Below are 21,663 nucleotides of genomic sequence, written 5' to 3'. Positions count from 1 at the left end.
TTGGTAACAGGACTAGCAGTGAAAGTTAGGTTTTGGATATTGTTTTACATTTCTGCATCTAAGTTCCTTTTGGTGAAACATGCTAGTGACACTAGAAACGTACTTACCTTGGGCCATTCAGCGTCAGTGACCCATGCAAACAACATTAGGCTTCTCTGTGAGATAGTGAGCAACTGGTTAAAAACAAAAAAGGAGGGAGTTTTAAAAACAAGGATTCTTTTTTTCCTTTGTAGATGCTTAGAACTCTTGATATAGTTGTCTGAGGACTCTTCACCTTTCTAGTGGGTCTTCATCTTTCAGAGCTGAGCCAGACTCGGTTACCATTTATGATAGAAGCAAGCTATAAGGAATTTTTGGGGACAGTTCTGTGTCTTTCTTTTTTTAAGAAACTAGTATATTTACTTTATTTTAGATCATTTTTTTAAAGTATTTGCAAAATGTTATTTATTTAGTGTTGTTCTTTTAAGTATTATGAATTTATATTTTATAATTTACATGAAATATATACATAAAAATAAGTACATGCCATGGATAGTTCTATTTCTGATATGAAATTAGAAGCAGCTCAGCTACTTGTTAGAATTTACCTTCAACCTAAAGGTACCAGTTTACAACTTCTTGGGTTGAGGGGTCAGCCAGATATTAGGAATTTCTAACAAGCCTTTTTTGAATTAGTGTTTGTTACAGAAATAGAGTCAGTATTTATGGCCTGCCAGTCACGTATTCAGCCAGTTTTCTACAACTTTTAATGGCGTGGTGACAAAAAAGGATCTGTTGGTAAGATTGGAGGACAGCCCCAAGGCACAGGTGCTTCCAGATTCCTCCCCCAGTCCAGTCATTGCATTTGTAAATCCAAGTGGTATTTTCTGTCTTAATGCACAGTACTTTGGCTTATGTAATTACTAAGGAACTTTGCAGAGAGAACATTGCTATTAGAAAGGGACATAGAGCACATTTTTTTGTCTGTTTGTTTTGAATGGAGAGGCCATGAGAAAAATTCTGAATACAGATGGAAAATTAATGAGTAAAGGCAAGTTCAGGTTAAGACTCAGCAGAACAGACTGGGCTACAGACGTGGGATGTCTCAGTCAAAATCAGGGATATGGTGGAGATTGCACACAGTAAATGTTAAGAAACAGCCCTGTGTATGTTAAAACAAAACCAGAAATAGGCCCTGAACTGTATGTGGGGATACATAACATGTACTAAGATAGTACAGTGGTTAACAGTGTTGTCCAATTTAGTATTGTTAACATACTATTGAAACGCTAAATATTAACTTCATTTTTAAATACACTTTTTCCTTATTAGGAACGCATTTCATTTTAGGCTTATCTGAAGTAACCAAAGACGGGGAAACAAGAGAAATAACTGCATTTTGAAAAACTGCTGTAATTCGAATTATGTGTAACTTGATAGTGTATGTATTCTGTGATGCTGATATTATAGTAATCATAATCTTTAAATTATTTTCACTTTTTTTACTTAAGATTTTAACTACACATGTTTTTTTAACCCAGTTAACGTTCTTTTCTGTAATAATCTGGGGTGTCATTACTTTAAGAAAAATAAATTCTCCTAGGCTTTTATAAGAGCTCCTCTTTCCCTGGAGTCGTAGGAAGTAACTATCACACAATTAGTGGAAAGCCCAGGCTACAAAGGTTGAAGCCCGTCACGATCATTACCGATAGATGGGGTGTGAAAACCTTGTGGTTAAGAAAACAACACGTTCACATCTATCTTCACTTCCATGCAGTTAAATGGCTCCTTTCCCCCTCCCCTTGCCTTCTTTTTCCCCCCTCTCCATTGTGACTAGAAGTTTAGGTAACTAACCTTCAGATTTTAAAATATTTATTTAAATTGTAGTTTTGATAATACCATTTTTGGATTACAATTCCAAGCGCTCCATATAGTTGAAAAGCAAAAGATTTGGAACCAGAGAGACGGGACTCAGTTTTCAGCTGTTACCTTCCGTGGGTCGCCCTCATTCTCGGAGTCACGGTCCCCACCTGAGATAAACTAGACGATAGTTTCATTTGTTGTGAGGAGTAAATTAGAAAACATAGACTCGACATTTAGCTTAAAAACAGGTTTTTAATCTACGTGGAAATAATTATGACTCATTAGTCCTGTATTTATTTTCGTTGGCAGCCGGTATGGCCCAGATAACGAGTAAAGCTTTAATTTTTAACCCTTGTTGGCGGTAGCATTCTGATTTCAAACAAGTAACTCAAGGTTGGATGAAACAAAGTTGAGTATCACCTTATTTAACATGGTTAAGTGCTTCCATTTTGCTAGCTTTTACATATACAGAAGTCAAGATTTTGATGTAGAGACTGAAGATGTGTATTAAAGTTCTTAGGTAAAAATAAATTAAAGCTGAAGGTGAAAAATGAGCAGTGAGAGAGTCCTTACCGATTGTGGTGGCTGTGTTCCTTGCACTGGTGAAGTGAAAATGCCCATACAATTAATCCAAGGAGATACAATTGCTTATGAAGGTCTGAGTATTATGTAGCTAAGTTTTAAATAATAATATTAAGAAAATCATCATTTTAGCTAATTTTTAAAGAGCAGTATATACCAGGATCACAAGAAATTATTTTAACTTTTCTAATACATGATCATACTTAATATCTTTAAATTTTTACATAATAAAGTAAAAATTATTCTTGAAGTAAATTGCTCAAATCACTCTGCATTGATCTTGTAAACTCTATCAAAGATATAAAATTGTAGTAATTATTTCAGAATAAGTTTGTCTTTGCTCTATAAACTTGGAACTACTATGTACTTGAATAGGGGGTTTGAAAAAATTTCAGAGGTATTTGTTGCCGTAGTTCACGTATTTCTAGGAGGTGCTCACATTTGATTTTCTTTTCAGAACAACTTTAGCAAGATGGGAGTGTTTAATTGTTTTTGCTGTCTGTCAAGAACATAAAATAAACTGTGGCAGATTGTGGACTAAGTACAAGAAGAGGTTGTACTTTTGAATTAAGGTCAAGTTTCTTTGTAAGTGGATACCTTTTAGATGCAATTGAGTATCAGTGTGAAGGGCCCTTGAGATACAAGAATTACTCCTGCTTCTTCACTTTCTGATTATTAACAGAAAAATTTTGTTTTATATTTTAAAGTAAAATAACTTCACAGACCAGATTTTCTAAAGCTTTTTCAGCAGTATCTGGTAGCATCTGCTTGTCTTCCCTTAATGTAATTGTCATATAAACTTAATTATAGGAAATCATGTTAAGCCACGTACTTATTAAGTTATGCTTACTACATTTCTGTCACGCGTAAGGCATCTTCGGGGCACTTAGAAGATCTTAAAGTACCTAAGTCTGCAGCATCTTTGAGCAACAACCATTTGTTTACACAGTTTATAATATGCTCTATTTCCAGTGAGTTAACTGGAAAATGGGACATTTAAAGTTAAATTCTCAAAGAAATGTAAAACACTTAATATATTGTTTGGTATTAATTTTTCTCTGGTATGGAAAATACATTATGTAAATATTAGTACCAGATAATTTTATTTTGTTGTTTCTGGAGTTTTTTACCCCTAGCAGTTCTGAGGGATGACATTATTTGGATGATTTGGATGATTTATTTTTTTCATATTATACTTCAGTGCTGCAGTTAAATATGTACAATACTATTATAATATTGCTGTTCTACTTTGTATTCAAACACCGTATTGAGAGAGTGAGCTAGCCTTAACTCTAAGTAGATTCCATTGTCTGGAGACAGATCTGGATCTTCCTTGTCATTAACTTTGCTACTTAATAAGTTAACCTCAGTTTTCTCATCAATGAAATGGGTATAGAAATATACCTCAAAGGTTTTTATTAGGTTAAATAAATTCTGTACTCTGTCAAGCAAATGGTAAATTTTAAGTAGATGAAAAAACACTATTATGATTTTTAGTATAATATAAATATTACTTCTCCACCCACTCTGTTTCCCCAACCCCTTATAAGAGCAACTTCTTATAATACTCATTTTGTAAAGGAACAGGAATAAAATGAGTACTGTGAATATTTTGAAACACTATTGGGAAAAACTTATAAAAGTTCCATTGAGATTTTAAACTAATTATATTGTTTTGAACTTCAAATAAGCACTTTATTATATTATCTGTAGAGTTTCAAGTGTGGATTGACTTCATCTGTCTACACTTGACTGTTAAAATGCAGATCTTAAAAAACACAGGTACTTTTTTAGGCTTCATCAGAATTTCTTGGAAGTATATTACAGATTTTATTTCAATAAAGCTGTACTTTTAAAAATCGCCACATGAAATGAACACATCAATAAAATATCTGGGCCTAAAATGTTAAAAATGTAAATGACATTATGTATTAATGAAAATACAAGACCTTTTAAGTTCTGTTGGTCCAAAGTATAATTTACCAAGTGAAAATTTGAAGATAATCCCAAACATCTGTCTTGATTGTCTTAGTACAAAAAGTTTAGTGAATGTTAAAACCTTTTATTCCTGAAGTATATTATAGGGTAACTCCATCTCTATTTTAAAAGAATGTCGGGGTATGACCTTAATTTTTCTTTTCTCCCTCCCCCTTCATCCTAGTTGCTAGTGTTGGATTAATTAGATTCTTCGGTTCATAGCCTGTTTTCAGGATGATCCCTGCAAGGTTTTTCTCTTTTATTCATCTGCATATTAGTTTTGATCTCTATTGCTGACTTCATTTTCCCTTTGCACCATAGGCAGCTGCTTTAATGTGCTTAAATCTGTACCTTTCAATTGTAATATACTCTTGTAAAATATGTATTGATATTTTGGATGGGAAAGAATTTTTAGTTTTTGTAACTGGTGGTGTGACACAATGCATTCAGTATTTTGTCTCATTGTTAGCTTTTTAAGGTCCATTCATTTTACAGTGTTTACATGGAATCTGTTGCTGTATCATAATCCATAAAGTTGCTCCCAGGGTGCTCCCAGGGTGGACAGTCAGTTCCTTCACTCATAACCAAAACTAAGAGTAAACACCCTCTCTGTGTTCTCCGACGTGAGAATTACCTTGGGAGATGGATTTCTGGTCAGGGTTTAACCATGACTTGGTCAGTGACATTTGGTGACTTGACTGAGTGTTGTCAGATGGTAGAAGGAGTGGCTGGCCCAGGCTGCACTGCCACCAGCAGGGCACAGGGTCCTTTTCCCGCCAGTGCTTGTCTTCATCCAGTTTTCCAGTTTTTCCCAACCTGAGTATAAAATACATTTTGTTATAATTTGCATTTCTCTGGGTCACTAATAAATTTGAGTATTGGTTAAAATGCTTGGTGTTTATTTTGTTTTTCCTTTTTATAGATTCCTGATCATATCCTTTGTCCCTTTTATTTCTATAGGATTTATTTTTTGTCGTTGTGGCTTTGTTAGGAGTTCCTTTTATTTTTTAATTACAGTCCCTTGTCTGTTTAGATATTTGAATTATCTTTACCTAGTATATTATATGTTTTTACCTTTGTTCTTACTATCCTTCAGGATATAATGAATAGAAGTTCTTCATTCTAAGGTACTAAAATTCTTTAGTTTTTACCTTTTTTGGTTATATTTGTAGATTGTTTTAAGAAATCCCTTTCCCTTCCATAGAGGTATTCTCCAACATATTCTTCTGTTAGATTTACCTTTTCATATTGAACTTATAAATCTATCTCGAGTTTCCCTTTTTATATGGTGAATATGGTATGCAAATCCAGTTTCACTTATCTCATGCATTATGTTTAGAATACATTTTTGAGTTCCTTAATAAACAGTTCAAACATATTGATTGGTATTACATAGAATTTATAGACTGATACTGAGAGAATTGACATCTTTATAATGTTACATTGTCTTATTTATGATCCTTGGAGTATTCTTCCATATCTTTCAAATTTTGGTTTGGATATTTACAGATATAATTAACAATTAAGACCAGCCAGATCTAAAAAGTCACATGATACAAAAAAGTTGACATGATTGATTATAATCAAATTTATTTAAAAAACCCATAGCTACAGTGATTAATTCTACAGGTTAATGATATAGATATAAAATCATCAGACTAGCCCATTTAAGATGTATTTTTGTGGTCCACTTTAATGTATTTTCCTTTAAGCTGGAATATATATATATATACACTAGCTAGATTTTAAGTGGTTTCTCAGTTCAATGATGATTTTCACTTTTTGTTTTGTCATTGGAACAGGACAAATGAACGGCTTTAATGAAAAGAATTACTGTTTAATTGACTACTGATGAGATTTGTATTAGGTCATATGGTTTAGGTTACTTTTATACTTTTTGGATTAATCTTTATGTTAGTATTGAGTTTTGGTAGCATTGTTACAAAAATCAATCACATTTAAATTTGAAAATATGGGAATAGTCACAGCAGTTTTTATGCCAAAAAATATGTGTGACAGTTTTAGGCTTAGTTTTGGTAGCTCTTACTTTAAAAACCTAAAATACATTTTTATAAACACTGTATTGAAGAAAATTGTCTAAGGAAGAAGGGATTTTGGAAGGGAATTGTTTTCGTATGTGAGTATGACAAAATCCTTGATGTCAGTGCGCTGTAATCAAAGACCACCCCCTGTGGTGAAGAAGATGACTCCATTACTCCTGACAGTGAGGGGCCACTTTGCTGTGGGGCCCTGAAGTATGTTATTATGTATCTAATAGAATTTCAACTTTGGTTGGGTGATTTGGGCGAAATTCTAAAGGTGGTGGTGTGTCCTTTGGATGGGATGCCGAAACCATTCTATGACTGGATAAATAATCATTTACAGCAAGAGAGGAGGATGGTATTTTGTGGGTTGTTATACAGTGACCTTTTTCTCTTTGTGTTTAGTAAAATTATGTAGCATTCTTGCTCTTTTTTTTTTTTTTTATCCTGGCCTCTGAGTAATCTGACCCCAAGCTGCTACTCTGTAAGATTGTGTGTGTCCCTCTCTTCATCCCAGCTCATCCCCTTCTTCCCTACCCTCCCTCTGTCTCATCCTCTGGCCCTTCCTCTCTCATCCAGAAGTAATTGTTTTTAAAGCATGTGTTTAATTGGGAAATTTTCTTTTTCTTTTCCCAACACCCAGGACAATAACTTAATCATAAGGATGCGAAAGATTTTATCTGGACAGAAAAACCAAGAATGTTAGTTTTACCTTGTAGAGATAACCCTGCCAATGATTTTTAGCTTCTTAATTGTATTCTCACTTTGAATTAACCATCTCCTCTGCTGCATGTCTGGGTGGAAGCCACCCTGCTCTCTTGCTCTGCATTCACTGCAGTTACCTTTGGCCTCTCCGTTCATGTTCCCATTCCCTTGAATGAGTACTTCCTCCACAGGGAAGGCAGAATAATCTTTTCAAAAATGTTAAGTCCTTTCACAAGACTCTCTGAAAGTCCTCTCCCCACCCCATTACAAATAAAATAACCCTCAGACTTACTATGGCTGAAGGACCCCCCCCCCCCACTTATCTTTGTGACTTCATCACAGCCTTGCCTTCATCTTTTGGCAACTCACCTGGCTGGCCTTTTTGTTCTTGCAAATAATCAAATTCATTCTTGCTTTAGAGCCTTTGCTCTAAAAATTCTTCTTATCTGGAATCACCAATCTTTTCAAGGCTGGTTCATTTATTTTTTATTCCTTAGAAGTCAGGCCATTTTCCTATTTGTAAGTTACCTTTATCTAAATTAGCCTCGTGTACTCTGACTTACTTTGCTTTAGGTTATTTATAACACTTACCAATATCTGAAGTTAATTCATTTATTCTATTGTGTAATGCTCCCTTTCGCATCCCACTTAACTTACCGCTTCACAGCTAAGTTCTGGGTGGTGGGAACTTGTATGTCTGTACCTTTCTAAGTGCCCAGCCCCTAAGGAAGTCCCTAGCACAAAATAGATGCTTAAAAATATCTGTTTAGTTAGTGAATACATTTATGAATGAAGAAATGAACAAATAACCAAATGAGCAACCATATGTTCTAGATATAACTATGTGTTGACTGTTAATGAGAGAAATGCTTGTTAGGTTATTATTTGATTGAAGTATAAGTATGTAAAAAATGTCAGTCTGTTTCTCTGGAAAATGCCTTAAAATAGTTAAAGTAATTCCTTGCTTTAATGTTCTTTTAATTGTCTGTGGTCTAAGACTGTGGTTTAGATGAGATAGCATCTTAGGGATGTTTTCCTGGTGCTTAAAATAATATTTGGGTGCATTTCTCTGAAGCAATTCCAATGTAAGTATATTTTCATTATTAATGTCACATTAGATCAGAACTTTCAGAGAGGTGAGGTGGACCGAAAAATAGCCTGGGTAGTAGAAGTTTCCACAGAGTCTTACTTTATCAATTTGAGAGGGGGGGACATATGAAATATACATGGTGTTATGCCTATTATTTTGAAGATAATTATAATTTGTTTTACTATTTGTTTTCCCTACTTTATATTTCTTATTGTTGCATTTGGCATTTGAATTTGATAATAATTTAAAGGTGACTCTTTTATCTTTCAAGTTAAGGATTCAATTTTCTACAGACTCATGATACCAAGGCCAAAATCATAGGAAGTGTGTGAATATTGTGTTTCAGTGAAAGATGAAATGTGATATGAAAATGTTAGGTGAAGGGTGGAAAAAGTTTGGAAGCAGCCAGCCTTGGTTTGGAATCCCTCCTCTAGTTAATACTCCAGTGTTAAGTGTAAAGCAGTATAAGGTTTTAGTGTCTTTGAGTCTGTTTCCTCATCCACAGAACAGGCCTATCACTGTACAGGACTGTGTTGAGAATTCAGCTGATGTAGTGCAGAATACCACGTGCTATGTGGCAGTATTAGGTTCTGGACAATTTTAAGTTCAGTGCTTTTTCTCTTTTTTCCCATCAGCAGCAAAAGAAGGTATTAAAATATTTATTATTTTGTATACATAATATAAGGGCATAGAGTGTGTAATATTCGACATTATTCCTATAATCACTGCTTGACACTGTAAATTGCAAAGAGCACCAACCACAATATTAATAATATCAAATATGTATTGAGTGTTTGCCATGTATCAGATACTGTCTTAAACATTCTACATATATTAACTAATTTAATATTTATCACCAAGCCTATGAGATATTAATTATATTTCCTGTTTTACAGATGAGTAAGCTGAGGCTCAGAATGTTAAATTATAGGGCACATAGGCACGTCTGGGTTTGAAAGATTCTACACTTTTTTATTCATTAAAAATTGATACTTTAACACTCCTTTTATTCTTCACGTAGACTCAGTGATCACCCATTTAGTGATCACAGACACTCTTTTATCGCCACCTTCTAGCTGGGAGGGACACTGGTTGGAGGACTTGACACTCCATCTCCTTCTCTGTGGGAAGGAACCAGACAGGAGAAGCCTCCTAGGAGTTGAGGGATAGTTCTGCTTTCAGAGATCAGACCCATTTCCCTATTTGGAAGTTAGGGCTGTCTAAATTAGCCTGGGGCTGCTGTTGATGCTGTGACTTTTATTCTTTTTAATGTTGAAAAATCATGGTTATTTGGGGTGAAAAATAAAGGGCGCACAAAATACAGATTTTTTCAACAGGATTAAATGTGGACGTCTACTGAGATACTGATTTTCACACACATACATTTGTTGTTAGCGGGAAAGGTATAAAGAATATTATATCTGAATAAATCATATATACTTAACTGTTTTCAGAAGCATGTTTTACTCATATGTTCCGATGCCTGTTAAGCCTCTTTATAGTTTTGATCTTACTTAGTTATCTTGCTTCTCACGCCAGTTCTATGTCATTTACCACTTTAAAAATATTTCAATGAAATCTTTGTGTATTTTACCCTGATTTCTTAGAGTTTCTGGTTCAGTAAGTATACAGTGACTTCAGGCCATGAAGGCCCCTACTGGAATTGAAAGACCATGAAGTCTTTGTAGGTGATCTTAAGATAACATTGTTCTTAGCCTTATGATGAACTGTATATGTGTATCAGCTTTGAGACATAATAATTACTTGAATATTTTTTAGACTTTGGTTGTATTTAATCTCCTGGTTTGATGAAATGTTAGAGTATAAAGGAAATAAATTTTCCATCCTGAAAACGTTTTATGAAGGTTTTCTCTCCGTGTGGTGCTTCCTGATGGCCTGAGACCATGTCACATATAATTGGATTGATACTCAGCCTGAATGCTTCTTTCTCTTCTTGGCAGCATGGGGTAACCTTGGAAATGTTCTGAAGAGTCAGAGCAAAATTTCTGAAGCTGAAAGCGCCTATAGAAATGCTTTGTACTACCGAAGCAACATGGCTGACATGCTTTATAATTTGTGAGTATGCATGCTTTCTCTGGTTTGGCTCCTCTTTGAAACCCACAGTGAGAGGGACTGTTGATTTGACTGCTGCACGTGGAGATGATGATAGCTGTTTTTCTGAAATAGTTGTTTCATTAATCATGCCTCAGAGACCAGGAGGTGGATGGTATTCATGATTTCTTTGTTATGGGTCACCTCATCGATATTCATGTGTATTGATGTGGCATAGCTGAATTTTTTGAAGTCCTATGCCATGTAACAAAAATTTGTTTATATGCTTTTATGTGTTTTTTTTAGTTTGTTCCATTAATACTTAGATGGGCTCACCCAATAAACCTGCTATGTTAGATACTTTATATAATTGATATCTTGATTATCAGTAATAATAGATTTTGCCCTTGATTAAAAATTGCATGTGTTGAAGTATATGTGGAACAGGTATTAAAACCTAGGGAGTTAGCGAATAAGATAATGGCTCTTTTTTTTCCCCCCCTTCCAAAGGTACTAATAATTAGGTTGGGATAATTGGATAATTTAGAATATTTGTGTACATTGGATTAGGAAAATCCCTAGGGGGGAAATTGGTTTCATTCTTTGAATGAGAAGTCCCTAATGGATACAGTGAGATGTGAGTGGATACATGCAAATGAACCAAAATCCATTTTGTCTCATATTTATGATACTCCTTTGTTTGTAAGTAATAGAAACCTAGTCTAAACTTGATTAAACACAAAAGAGACTTTATTATCTTCCATAATTGAAAATTCCTGGTGTTAGCTGGCTATGGCGCAGTTAGATTCAGGTGCTCTTTTATGTTTTAAGAATCTGTCTCCAGCTGTGGCTCTGGTTTCCCCTGGTTCCTGTCATTCTCTGTGGAACTCTGTCTGTCTCGGTGGGGAAGATGATTCCTGCGCCTTTTCCCACACAACATCTTGACTCCTCCATCTCAGAAGAGATTGTCTTGGTGACTGTTGATTCTGGAGAAAGGGCTTGATGGATCCTTCCGGGATCATGTGCTCTCTCTTGGATGAAAAACTGGACAGAGTGGCAGGGGCTCTGAGATGCCCTTTTGGCAGTATCACTAAAGTTGGAATGAATGGAGGACCCATTCCCTGCAAGAAGGGACCAGGAAAAAAAGATGTCTCCTCCTTGTGTTTAATGGGAGCTGTGTAATACTGACAGTATCAAAGTAATCTGTCAGCTTTAACTTTAGTATGGATTTAGGCCCTGGCTCCATCTGATTCTTTTGTACTGTTTACATCTGAAAGCACAGATAAAAATAAAATAAAAATACATAGAAAAAATTTAAATATATAATGGAAAGCAGACAGGGTAAGCTCAGTTTAATTTCTCATTTACATATTTAACTTATTTTTAATCTCCTATGCTTTAACACTGGGGACTCAGTCCCATGGCCTGAATTAGGTCAGCATGTGTTTCCTGTTGACCCGCACAGATTTAATTTTGCTTTCTGGCTCCGAGTGCCTTCAGGTGGAGCACATCCTCACCAGTGGACACAGCCTGATATTCTCTGTAGCGTTTCTTGCTTCACCAAATATATTACCATACTTTTTCCTGAAATAATGTGAGTTTACATGTTTTTTTTACTTGAATGAATATATCTGTATACTCCTACAACGTCCTTTTCATCTAAATGCGATGTTATTATATTATTGGTTATTTCATGAGAAAAATGTTAAAAGTTTGAAAAATTTACAGAAATGCTCCTTTTTTTTGGTATCCGAATGTAATGGTGTCAAAGAAGTCTCTTGCCTTGCAATATGGGATGTGGCTTTGCCTCTGGTCTTCATCCTGTGAGTGTTTTGGAGGAGAAAGTAAGCTGAACAACCAGGACCTGTTTGTTGAATGTGGTTTTCTCTCTTACCACAGTTATCTGCTGCTAGTTGGCACCTGTTGGGAAAGGGTGAAGGGAAAAGGAAATGTGTCTATCCAATCTTATTCTTTTCTGAGAAGAGAAATTTATTCTTTTAGACAAATTCAATTTACATGTAATCTAAATATGAAACTCCCTATCTGGATACTTATATAAACTATGAAAACATATATGTATGTCCCCATACCCTAATGAAAAATCCTTGCTGGAGAAATTATTGTTAACAAGATCAGGCTTTTCTTTTTCTTTTTCACTAGTTGTGGGAAAATTTGATATGTCATAAATGCCATCGATCGCTCCAAAATATTTTCACTATTATGACAGGTTTTTAAACTACATTTAGCTGTTAGCTCAAAGGGAATGGCTTGAGTTTCACAAGAAATTTGGGCAATGGTTTCAGTATATTAAATTATGTAACCCATGTGGTTGACAGAAATCTGATAGTCAATAAAATTGTGTCTCAAAATAAGGAAATTTTCAATTATTTTTAATCAAATATCTATAAAATGCACTAAGACAGATCTTTTGCAACCCATAATATTATAAATATATGTGGTATTTTATGTCCTAGGAACAAACTTTTTCTTTTCTATTTATTTCCAGAGGTCAGGAAAAAAATGTTCTCAAAGATAGTTTAGAGAACATTCGAAAAATTTTTTGAGATGTATATGCTATTTTCATTACATAATTCTCTCTGATGTACAGAAATTGCTCCTTGTTCTATTTAAAATGTTCAAAGAAAATGACTTTGCTTTGTTCAGTCTCAACCAGTAAGTGCATTTAACCTGATGATGCTGTGTTGTGGTAGTAGCAGGTTTAATTACTTTTCACATCATCAAGTTATAGTTATGTCTCTTAACCACATTTTAGGACCAAAGCCTGAAACTAATGAATGTGTATTAGTTGCATGAAACACTCCTATTCACTAATGAATTTCAGAAGCTATAAACTTCTGGGGGGGAATTATAAACTTCTGTTAGATCCTCTACTTTTAATCATCAACCTAGAGTTTTTGAACTCATTCAGTGTTCATAAAACTACTTCTTTATAAATTATTCAAAATCTTCATAATGTTAGAAGTTTTTATTAGGGGAATCATCTGGAGATATATCCTTATGTAACTGAAAACAATAGTTACTACAGTGAGGTACACCACCACGGGCCAGCCATGGGGATGATTCTAGGAGCTCAGAGATAATCCTGGAATTAATTTCTATATTTTTATTTTTATTTTTAAAACTTTAAAAAGTATGTCTGGCACATTTATATAGCACATTTCAAAATTGTCCTGTGTGATAAGAGAGAAAAAATGATTTGGAAAATATTAAGTAAGCAACAGTATAAATGATATGTTGTATTTGAAGTTAGGCACCATTGCCTTATAAGGGAATGCCTTTTAAGCTTTGAGAACAGTTTTTTGCAGGATTGATACCAAGTTATTTACTTAAAGTGCATATAAATGATTATGTTTCCTATTTATAAAATGATGGAGTAATATTGAATATTTTTCTTGATAGCAATTCTTGACTTACTTATATGTACTGAGTGCTCTTCTTAGTTCTTTAAAAATGTTATCACAGTTTCTCTTCAGAGGAAGCCTGTGAAGTGAGGAAAATGAAACTGAGCAGTTTGTCTAAGGTCACACAAATAGTACAAGAGCCAGAATTTGACTTAAAATTTAACTATCCGTACACCCATATTTCTGTAGAATTAATAAAGTGTGTGGAGAAAACTCCCTCAATATATATCTTTCAAATGGAAAAAATTAATTCAAATAACCTTTACATGTAGAAATAAAATACTTGGAATTAAATCTAATATAGAGTATAAGTTTTTATTTTAGTTACTGAATTTACTGAACTCATTCTATAGCATTTTTTTAGAAAGATTATCAGTGGGTTTGTACAACTGAGCTATGAGTTGCTTTCAAGAAGAAACTGCTGCAAAAGCTTTTCTATTTGTCTAAATTCATTATTTATAAACTATTTTGATATCACTTCAGTCCATGCTTACAGATAATAGTCTGGAAAAATTTGAAAACCACATTAAAGAATTTTTCCCCCTAAAACCCAAGTTAAGGCATTTCATGAGTTCTATCAAGTCTTTGATGAAATATTTCTTGCACCCGGTTACGCTTTCCATTTACTTCTGTGAAGCCAGATGAAGCTGAAAGCAAAAGGTCTGACTGAACCAACAGAGAATAAGAACTCCTAACACCCCCCCAAAAAAAACTAAAAACAAAAAGCAAAGAAGCATAAACAAAATAATAGAACTACAACAGGCCAATTAGACTTATTAATATAAATTTTGACATGTCTTATAATTCATATAGTGGATGCAGTAGCATATTAAATATTAAAACTCCACTATCAGATGGCATTTATTTTATATTGATGGTACAGTATTCAATGTTACCATTCAAGTACTACATTCTTTTAATTTAAAAGGTCAGAAAAGGAAAAGTATGTGATTATCTCTAGAAATGCCATGAAGGCTTTTAATCAACATCTGCTTCAAAGAACATGGCTTATAAATAAACTGTGAATAAATAGGAACTTCTGCAACATAAAGAATATCTGTCTGAAGTGAACATTGAAGCACAGTAGTCATTTCCATTCATATTCAGCTTGTTGAGGTAGTGGCAATTTCTTAACGATTATTGTATCTTCCCATACTTAAAGGATTTCTAACTGTATTAGTTGATTTTATAAACGGATTATGAAATCCATATCAGAGCAGAGAAGATCCCATTTGTCAATATAAGTGATAAGATTAGTAATGGGCATTATATAACCACATGTCCAGGTTATAAAGAGCCTTCTTCAATAAGATATCTAGAGTTGCATTTTCTTGCAAGTTTCAGAAACAAATACATTTACATTAGGGTTGGTTTGTGTAGTAGTTTGCTAGGATTGACATTAACAAAGTACTGCAATAATACTTTATTGTTTTTAAAACAATAAGAATGTATTGTGTCTCAGTTCTGGAGGCTAGCCTTCTGAAAGGAAGGTGTGCACAGCACCACGCTCCCTCCCTAACCTGTAGGGAAATTCTTTGCTTTTTTGTGTGGTTTGCTGTCGTTCTGTGGAGTTCCTTAGCTTGCAGCTGTATAACCCTGCTCTGCCTTTGTCATTACGTAGCATTTTCCCTGTGCTTCTGTCTTCACATCCTCTTATGATGCTACCAGTCAGATTGAATTAGGGGCCCACCCATGTTAATTTGACATTTTGCATCTGTAGTGACCCTATTTCCCAAAATGTTCATATTCTGAGGTCCTGGGGGTTAGGATTTTAGCATAACCTTTTTTTTTTTAAGAGATAATTTAACCAATAACAGCTGCCTTTTGGGAGCTTCTGTTTAGGCAAGATAGAGCTTTGACAGGAGATTTTAGTTGGGGATGGGGTGGGGTAAGGCTCCTTTATGAAGAAAATAAATTTTGCACAGAATTTCAACAAGTTTATGTGTTTCATGATGCCAAGAATTCTGTCTTAGGAGGAACTAACTTATGAGGACACAGCAGTGAAGGAAAGGTGGGTGCGGAGTTGTTACCATAGGTCCAATTCTAATGGTACATTTGTTTGTTCATTCAGGGCCAGGCTTGAAAATGGTTGAGAGGTTAGAAGGTTACAAGGTTACAGAATAGAGGTGGTGCTACCTGACATGGAGCTGAGCCATTCCTTGAGCTGTGCTGAAAACCAGCCGGAGAAACCCATGAGAAGTGAGGACTGGTACAAATGAGAGAGAAAGTAGCTGTGGCCAAATGGCAAGAGTTCAGGACAGGGTTTCCAACCAAGTTCTCTGGGTGTGTGTGTACGTGCACATGTGTGTTAGGGGCAAAGCGGGGTGTCTAGGCTATACCAGGTAAGCAGGCGGTTCCCCCACATGGAGAATTCAGGAGAGTTATCAAACAGCAGAGCCTGCAAGTGTTTGGCATGTCTGATATAAAGGAAATGGAGCTGAGAGAGTTTGGTTAAGTTCCACTGGCCGGGGTCACTCAGGCTCTGATACACAACTCATCTGGCCCTTTGCTGATTCCTGGGATGAGGTGGAGCAACTTGCAGGTACCTCCCTGTTTGCATGACAAGAGCATTTTAAATATGTTTTTCTGGATTGCTTAGATTTTACTTTTTCAAAATATGCCTGATTCCAAGTATTTACCCACCCTCTCTGATTTCTAGTTGAAGCTTCTTTGTTGGAGTTGCCCCAAATAGGGCACATTCTTCATCTCTGGGAGGCCTCTGCACATGCCGTTTGTTTTGCCTGCAACATGCTCTGCCATCTTTTCTCCTTCTGACCTGTGTCCACCCTACTCCCCATCCTTTCTGCTTGGCTAACACCTAACCATCCTTGATATCTCAGCTCAAATCTTTTTCCTGGAAATATTTCTTGATACCTCTTCTATTTTCAGAGGTGAAAGATAAGTATCTCTCCCAGACTTCACCAGAGCAAGTTAATATTTGACTCGTTTTAGTCTGCATCATAATAATATTTCTGATAACGCATCCCTCTTAATTAGAGCAAAATCTCCCTAAAGGCAGGGGAGGCTGAGGTAGCATTTTATCCCCAGTGCCAACCATGGGGCCTGGCAGATGGGCTCAGAATTATGTATATGTTGATAAATAAGCTAATGAATGAGTTATCCAGTAGATATGTTGATTAGCATGCTCATGAATGAGCTAAACTAATGAATGAGTTGATTAATAAACCAGTGAGTAAACTAGTGAATGAAAATCCCTGAACAAAGTTTAAGTTTATTAGACAAGAGTCCTGTGTCCTGTCCATTATATCAGCTGAACTGCTTTTTTTTCAGCTCGTCTTAGTGGCCATGTTTGCTCATCTGACTCTGGATAATGATTTATTCTACAACTTTTTTCCATCATATGGGGGAGGAATGGAATCCCCCAAATGGAATTTATTTATAAAAAGTTGTGTACTTATTTGCACACGTTTAAACTTCAGTCACTTTAAAAATATACTCATTTGATGCAATACACTTGTTGAGACTTTTCACTGCTCAGAACAGTTTTTGAACTCATTGATTTTGATGACTTTTAGTGCTTCTGCCACTTTTTTTCACATCTTCGGGGTCAGCAAAACATTTCCTTTTGAGGATTTTGCTCATCCGGGGAAACAAAAAAGTCACTTGGAGTGAGATCAGGTGACTAGGGAGGGTGAGGCCTAGGGGTCAAGATGGTTTGGCCCCAAAACTGCTGAACGCTCAGTGCAGTGTGGGCAGATGTGCTTGCTCATAAATCATTCATCATGAAATAGGCAAACATGTTGAAAGAGTCTTCAAAAAAAGTCACTGAAGCTGAATGCAGCCTCTTACAACAGTGCCAGCTGGTACACTGATACAGATGGATTCCTAGAACACTCAACTAGCAGGGGAAGCCTGTACCACAAGGGTCCGCCCTGCAGAAGATAACACCAGTTTTTTGGGGGGTCCCCCCTCATATATCTTTGAAAAATAACCACTGTCCAAAAAACATAAGAGTAGTAAAATTTCCTCACAAAGATCATGGTTACTGTATACATACTGATATGGAATAAAGATTCTGAAATATGTCATTTAGTGCCCTGGCTTTAGTTCTCTTTCCGTTTCTTTCACCAAACCCTGGAATTATTTTCTTTATTACAAACATTGGACATAGCCTTTTTTTTTTTTTTTTTTTTTCAGAATCGGTAAGAGAAAGTAATAAATATGTTTCTTAACTGGGAAACCAGCCAAGGGATGTTTCAACTAAACAAATTCTGGTTTTTCCATTTGTTAATCAGAAGACAATTAAATAGCAAATTATAAAGCATATTATTCTATTCTGATTTATTAAATATAGGATAAGATGTTTCAGAGTTCTTAAATATTAATAGGCCTTTTAAAATTCTACTTGAGATATAAGTGGCTATACAGTTGACTTCTGTTCATAGAACCATTTGAATTTGCCATTCAGTAATTTTCAAATCTGATTTGCAGACTTAATGTAATATTAACCATTTCTATAGGCTAAAAATATGTCTAATCTATTGAGGATATTTTTTGAAGGTAAAAATTAGTGATTAGTGCAACCAGGGCAAATTATGTTTAATCATTTCATCAACCATTTATATGCATTTGCACATATAAGTTCTTGAATATATTTTAGCATTAAAATACCATACTTGAATTTTATCCCTGATATAATATGTTGATGAAATTTGACAAAGTCTATCTTGTCAAGATTCCAGAATAGGTTAAGGCTGAATAATCACTATATATAACCTGGATGTCTGCAGGATGATAAAGAGGAAGTCAGAAATGGTTTTACCGAGAAGCTGCAATTAGAGTACATCCAGGTCAATTTGGAAAAAACAAAAAAGCACAAGCTGAAACATTTTCTACTGTAGGTTTTATGGTGTTAAGCACCATATGTGATTATTAGCTAAAATCACAGATTGTTTGTGACATGAAAGCTCATCTTACAGCTTTCAGTAGTATTCACAGAGTGTGTACAAGTGGTCTGAGGGGAGAAATTGGATTTGTTCAGGTGCCTGGTGCTTAGTTGCCTGCGGTAATCAGTCCCAGAGAGACCTACTTAGAGAACGAAAACACACAGATGGATGAGAAATACCCTGGGCACCAGTGTTTTCACAGGGTTTCCTCCACTGTATTGTCATTGGTACTAGAAAGACTCAAAAGTTCAGTCAAGTCTTTATGGGAATCACCAGTTAATTTGGTGAGCCTACCTACCTGTGTATTGAAAACATTCAATGATAAGAGCCTCACACTAAGGGGTACTGGATGGCTTAATTCAGGGATCCCCCACCCCAGGGCCGTGGACCGATACCAGTCTGTGGCCCATTAGGAAGGAACCTGGCCACACGGCATCTTCATCCTGCTCCTCCTCACTTTCATTACCAAGCTCTGCCTCCTATACTCCTGACCCCAGTGTGTAGAAAATTATCTTCCATGAAACCAGCCCCTGGTGATGAAAAGGTTGGGGACTGCTGTGTTAATTTATAACATTAGTCTAAGACAGCCTGATGCTATCATATCCCTTGGCTGAAGTTCCTCCTTCCCTGGAAAGGTCTGCAATAAGTGCTGTTGGCATTTGCCTTTGTAAATTATAGAGCTTTCTTCAGAGTTACACTACCTGCTTTTCTGTGTGCCCTTTTACCTTTTGTACGCCGTTGTGTTAATGTGGTTAAACCAGTGACACCACAATCTGTTGGTTTTGGAGCCATGTTCTTTCCATGGTTCATTCTGTGCACCTGTTCTCCCACTCACCGTGGGTTGATTTTACCCTTTAGCTCTCAAGGTGAAATCTCTTTTTACCACTCTAAAATCCCCAATTTTTGTAACGCCTATGTCAAATGTCACTAGTTTTCACACATTTCTGATCAAATAATGACCAGTTTTAAAATATGGTTAACACTGACTATATCTTCTAAATACATTTATAGCACAGGTGGCAAACACAAGGCCCATGGGCCAAATCCGGCCCTCCACTTCATTGTATCCAGCCCAGCACCTTGTTTCTACCCGGCGGCAGCACTGAGCTCCTTGCCTCTAGTTAAGGAGTAGTTACATTTATACAGTCCTAAAATTACATTCGGCCCTTTGAAGGCAACCCAGAGGTTGATGTGGCCCCTGGTGAAAATGAGTTTGACACCCAGATTTATAGATATGAGCATATTTGCAAATCCATGTGTTGGAAATAAGGACTCACCGATTTAATCAACAAATACCAAGTGCCTTCAGAGTGATGGGCATTGTACTACATGGTATGAATAGCTGACAAAGAATGTATTTTCTGCCCTCAAGTAGCTTGAGGTTTGGGTTTAAACTGTCTAAGCAATAAAGTAACATCTTTTCTAAGAGATATGCTTATATTTTCATGAGAAGGCAAAGAGATCTAACACAGCCTGGAGAAAAAAAATAATAAAAAGAAAATAGAAATCACACTGAAAAAATAAATAAATACTGTTGTTTGGGGAAAAATAGATTTAGCTATGTGAGTTTTGTGTAACTACTGGGCTTTCTTCCACCAGTCAACTGTAATGTGTTTCTACAGCTCATGAGAGCATTCTGGGAAAGAGAATGAAGACTTTGGAGTTATAATTGTCCTAGTAGGTCATTTGAAACTGATTGGAAAGAGAGAGAGAGACAGAGAGAGAGGGATAGATATATAAGGATAAATGAAAGGACCCTGGATGGCATCCTGGAGAATACCTATATTTTAGGAGCGTGGTAGGGAAAGTGGAACCATAAGATGTGCTCAAGAAGAAGCAAATAAGACTCAGATGTTGGATGTCATGGAGCTGATGGATAGATAGGTTAGTAACAATGGTGAAAGTGGTCAAAAGCTCATGTACTATGAAGTTCAGTATTTTTATGGGGCTTTTATGCTCCCACAGGAAAAAATAGTGGCATCAATCATGGGTTTAGAAATTTGGATAGATTATTCACTTCTCCTGAATGTAGTACAATGTCGCATTTTGTCATCACAAAGCTCCAGGATATGCCCGATAATGGTTTTGTTCTATGGAACGCATGGACACAGTGAGTGAAGAACTGAAATTCACACTAGAGCTTCTTGGAGACCGGGGATGGAAATCATTTATGTCTTGTTTTTTTAGCATAAAGTGAAGTCTTTGGTCCCTCCTTGGTACTCAACAAGTGCTTTTGAATTAAACTACTTACAATTTCATACTTATTCCTTTTATAGCAGCGGAAACTACACATTTTAGTATTGGCATCTAGGACTGCCTGCTGGAACTGTTAAGCCTTGCTTTAGTGACCCTAACCCAGAGTGAAGTTGGGAAAACCAAAGTCCTTTTAGAAACTGGATCCTGGAGAGAAAGAAGATTAAATCATTTTATAGTCCTTTGTATTACAGGTTTGCCATGGCAAATGTGATTGGAAGATGGCACTGTGTAGGTTATGCTTTTCCGTGTGGAAATACCCATTCAAGAGTAACTGTGTTGAGAGAGTTAAACTATTTTCCATTTTGGAAAAATGATGAAAGGTATTTTTTCTGAAATCTCATTAAAATGACATTTAATTTTATAGTAATTTTCATCTAGAGCACTGTAGGTAAATTTGAGGACATGATTTAGAAAGCCCATAGAAAAGGTTTATAAAGGAGAACATGATACTAAGTAAAGTAAGCCAGTCAGAGAAAGACAAATACCATATGATCTCACTCACATGTGGAATCTAATGAACAAGCTGAACTAACAAGGAAAATGGGGACAAACTCATAGATGGAGAGCATATGACAGTAAAGGTCAGGGAAGGTTAGGGGGTAGAAGGATTGAGCAAAAAGGAAAAAGGACTCATGGCCTTAGACAACAAATGTGGTGATTGCAGCGGGAAAGGGGTATAAAGGGACTAAATGGTAAAGGGAAGTACAATACAGATTAAATCAAAATTAAATTAAATTGAAAAAATTTATAATAATATCCTGTTTTAATGCCTTTTGTTGGGTTTAACT

The 21,663-nt window shown here is 35.7% G+C and overlaps 1 protein-coding gene across 2 annotated transcripts in view; it reads left to right on the top strand.

Annotated features, from left to right (window-relative positions):
• The window catches only part of TMTC2 (transmembrane O-mannosyltransferase targeting cadherins 2), a 399,954-nt gene that overhangs the window by 220,091 nt on the left and 158,200 nt on the right, over positions 1–21,663 (top strand). For both annotated transcript variants that reach the window (XM_037143435.2, XM_053658800.1), the window contains exon 4: positions 10,200–10,314. In XM_037143435.2, coding sequence (XP_036999330.2) covers positions 10,200–10,314 — 115 coding nt within the window. The remainder of the gene's footprint in view (positions 1–10,199; positions 10,315–21,663) is intronic.

Source organism: Artibeus jamaicensis, unplaced genomic scaffold (genome assembly GCF_021234435.1).
Source record: "Artibeus jamaicensis isolate MK-2021 breed Jamaican fruit bat unplaced genomic scaffold, CSHL_Jam_final scaffold_584, whole genome shotgun sequence".
NCBI classification, from domain to species: Eukaryota; Metazoa; Chordata; class Mammalia; order Chiroptera; family Phyllostomidae; genus Artibeus; species Artibeus jamaicensis.
This window is presented reverse-complemented; position numbering and strand designations above follow the sequence as displayed.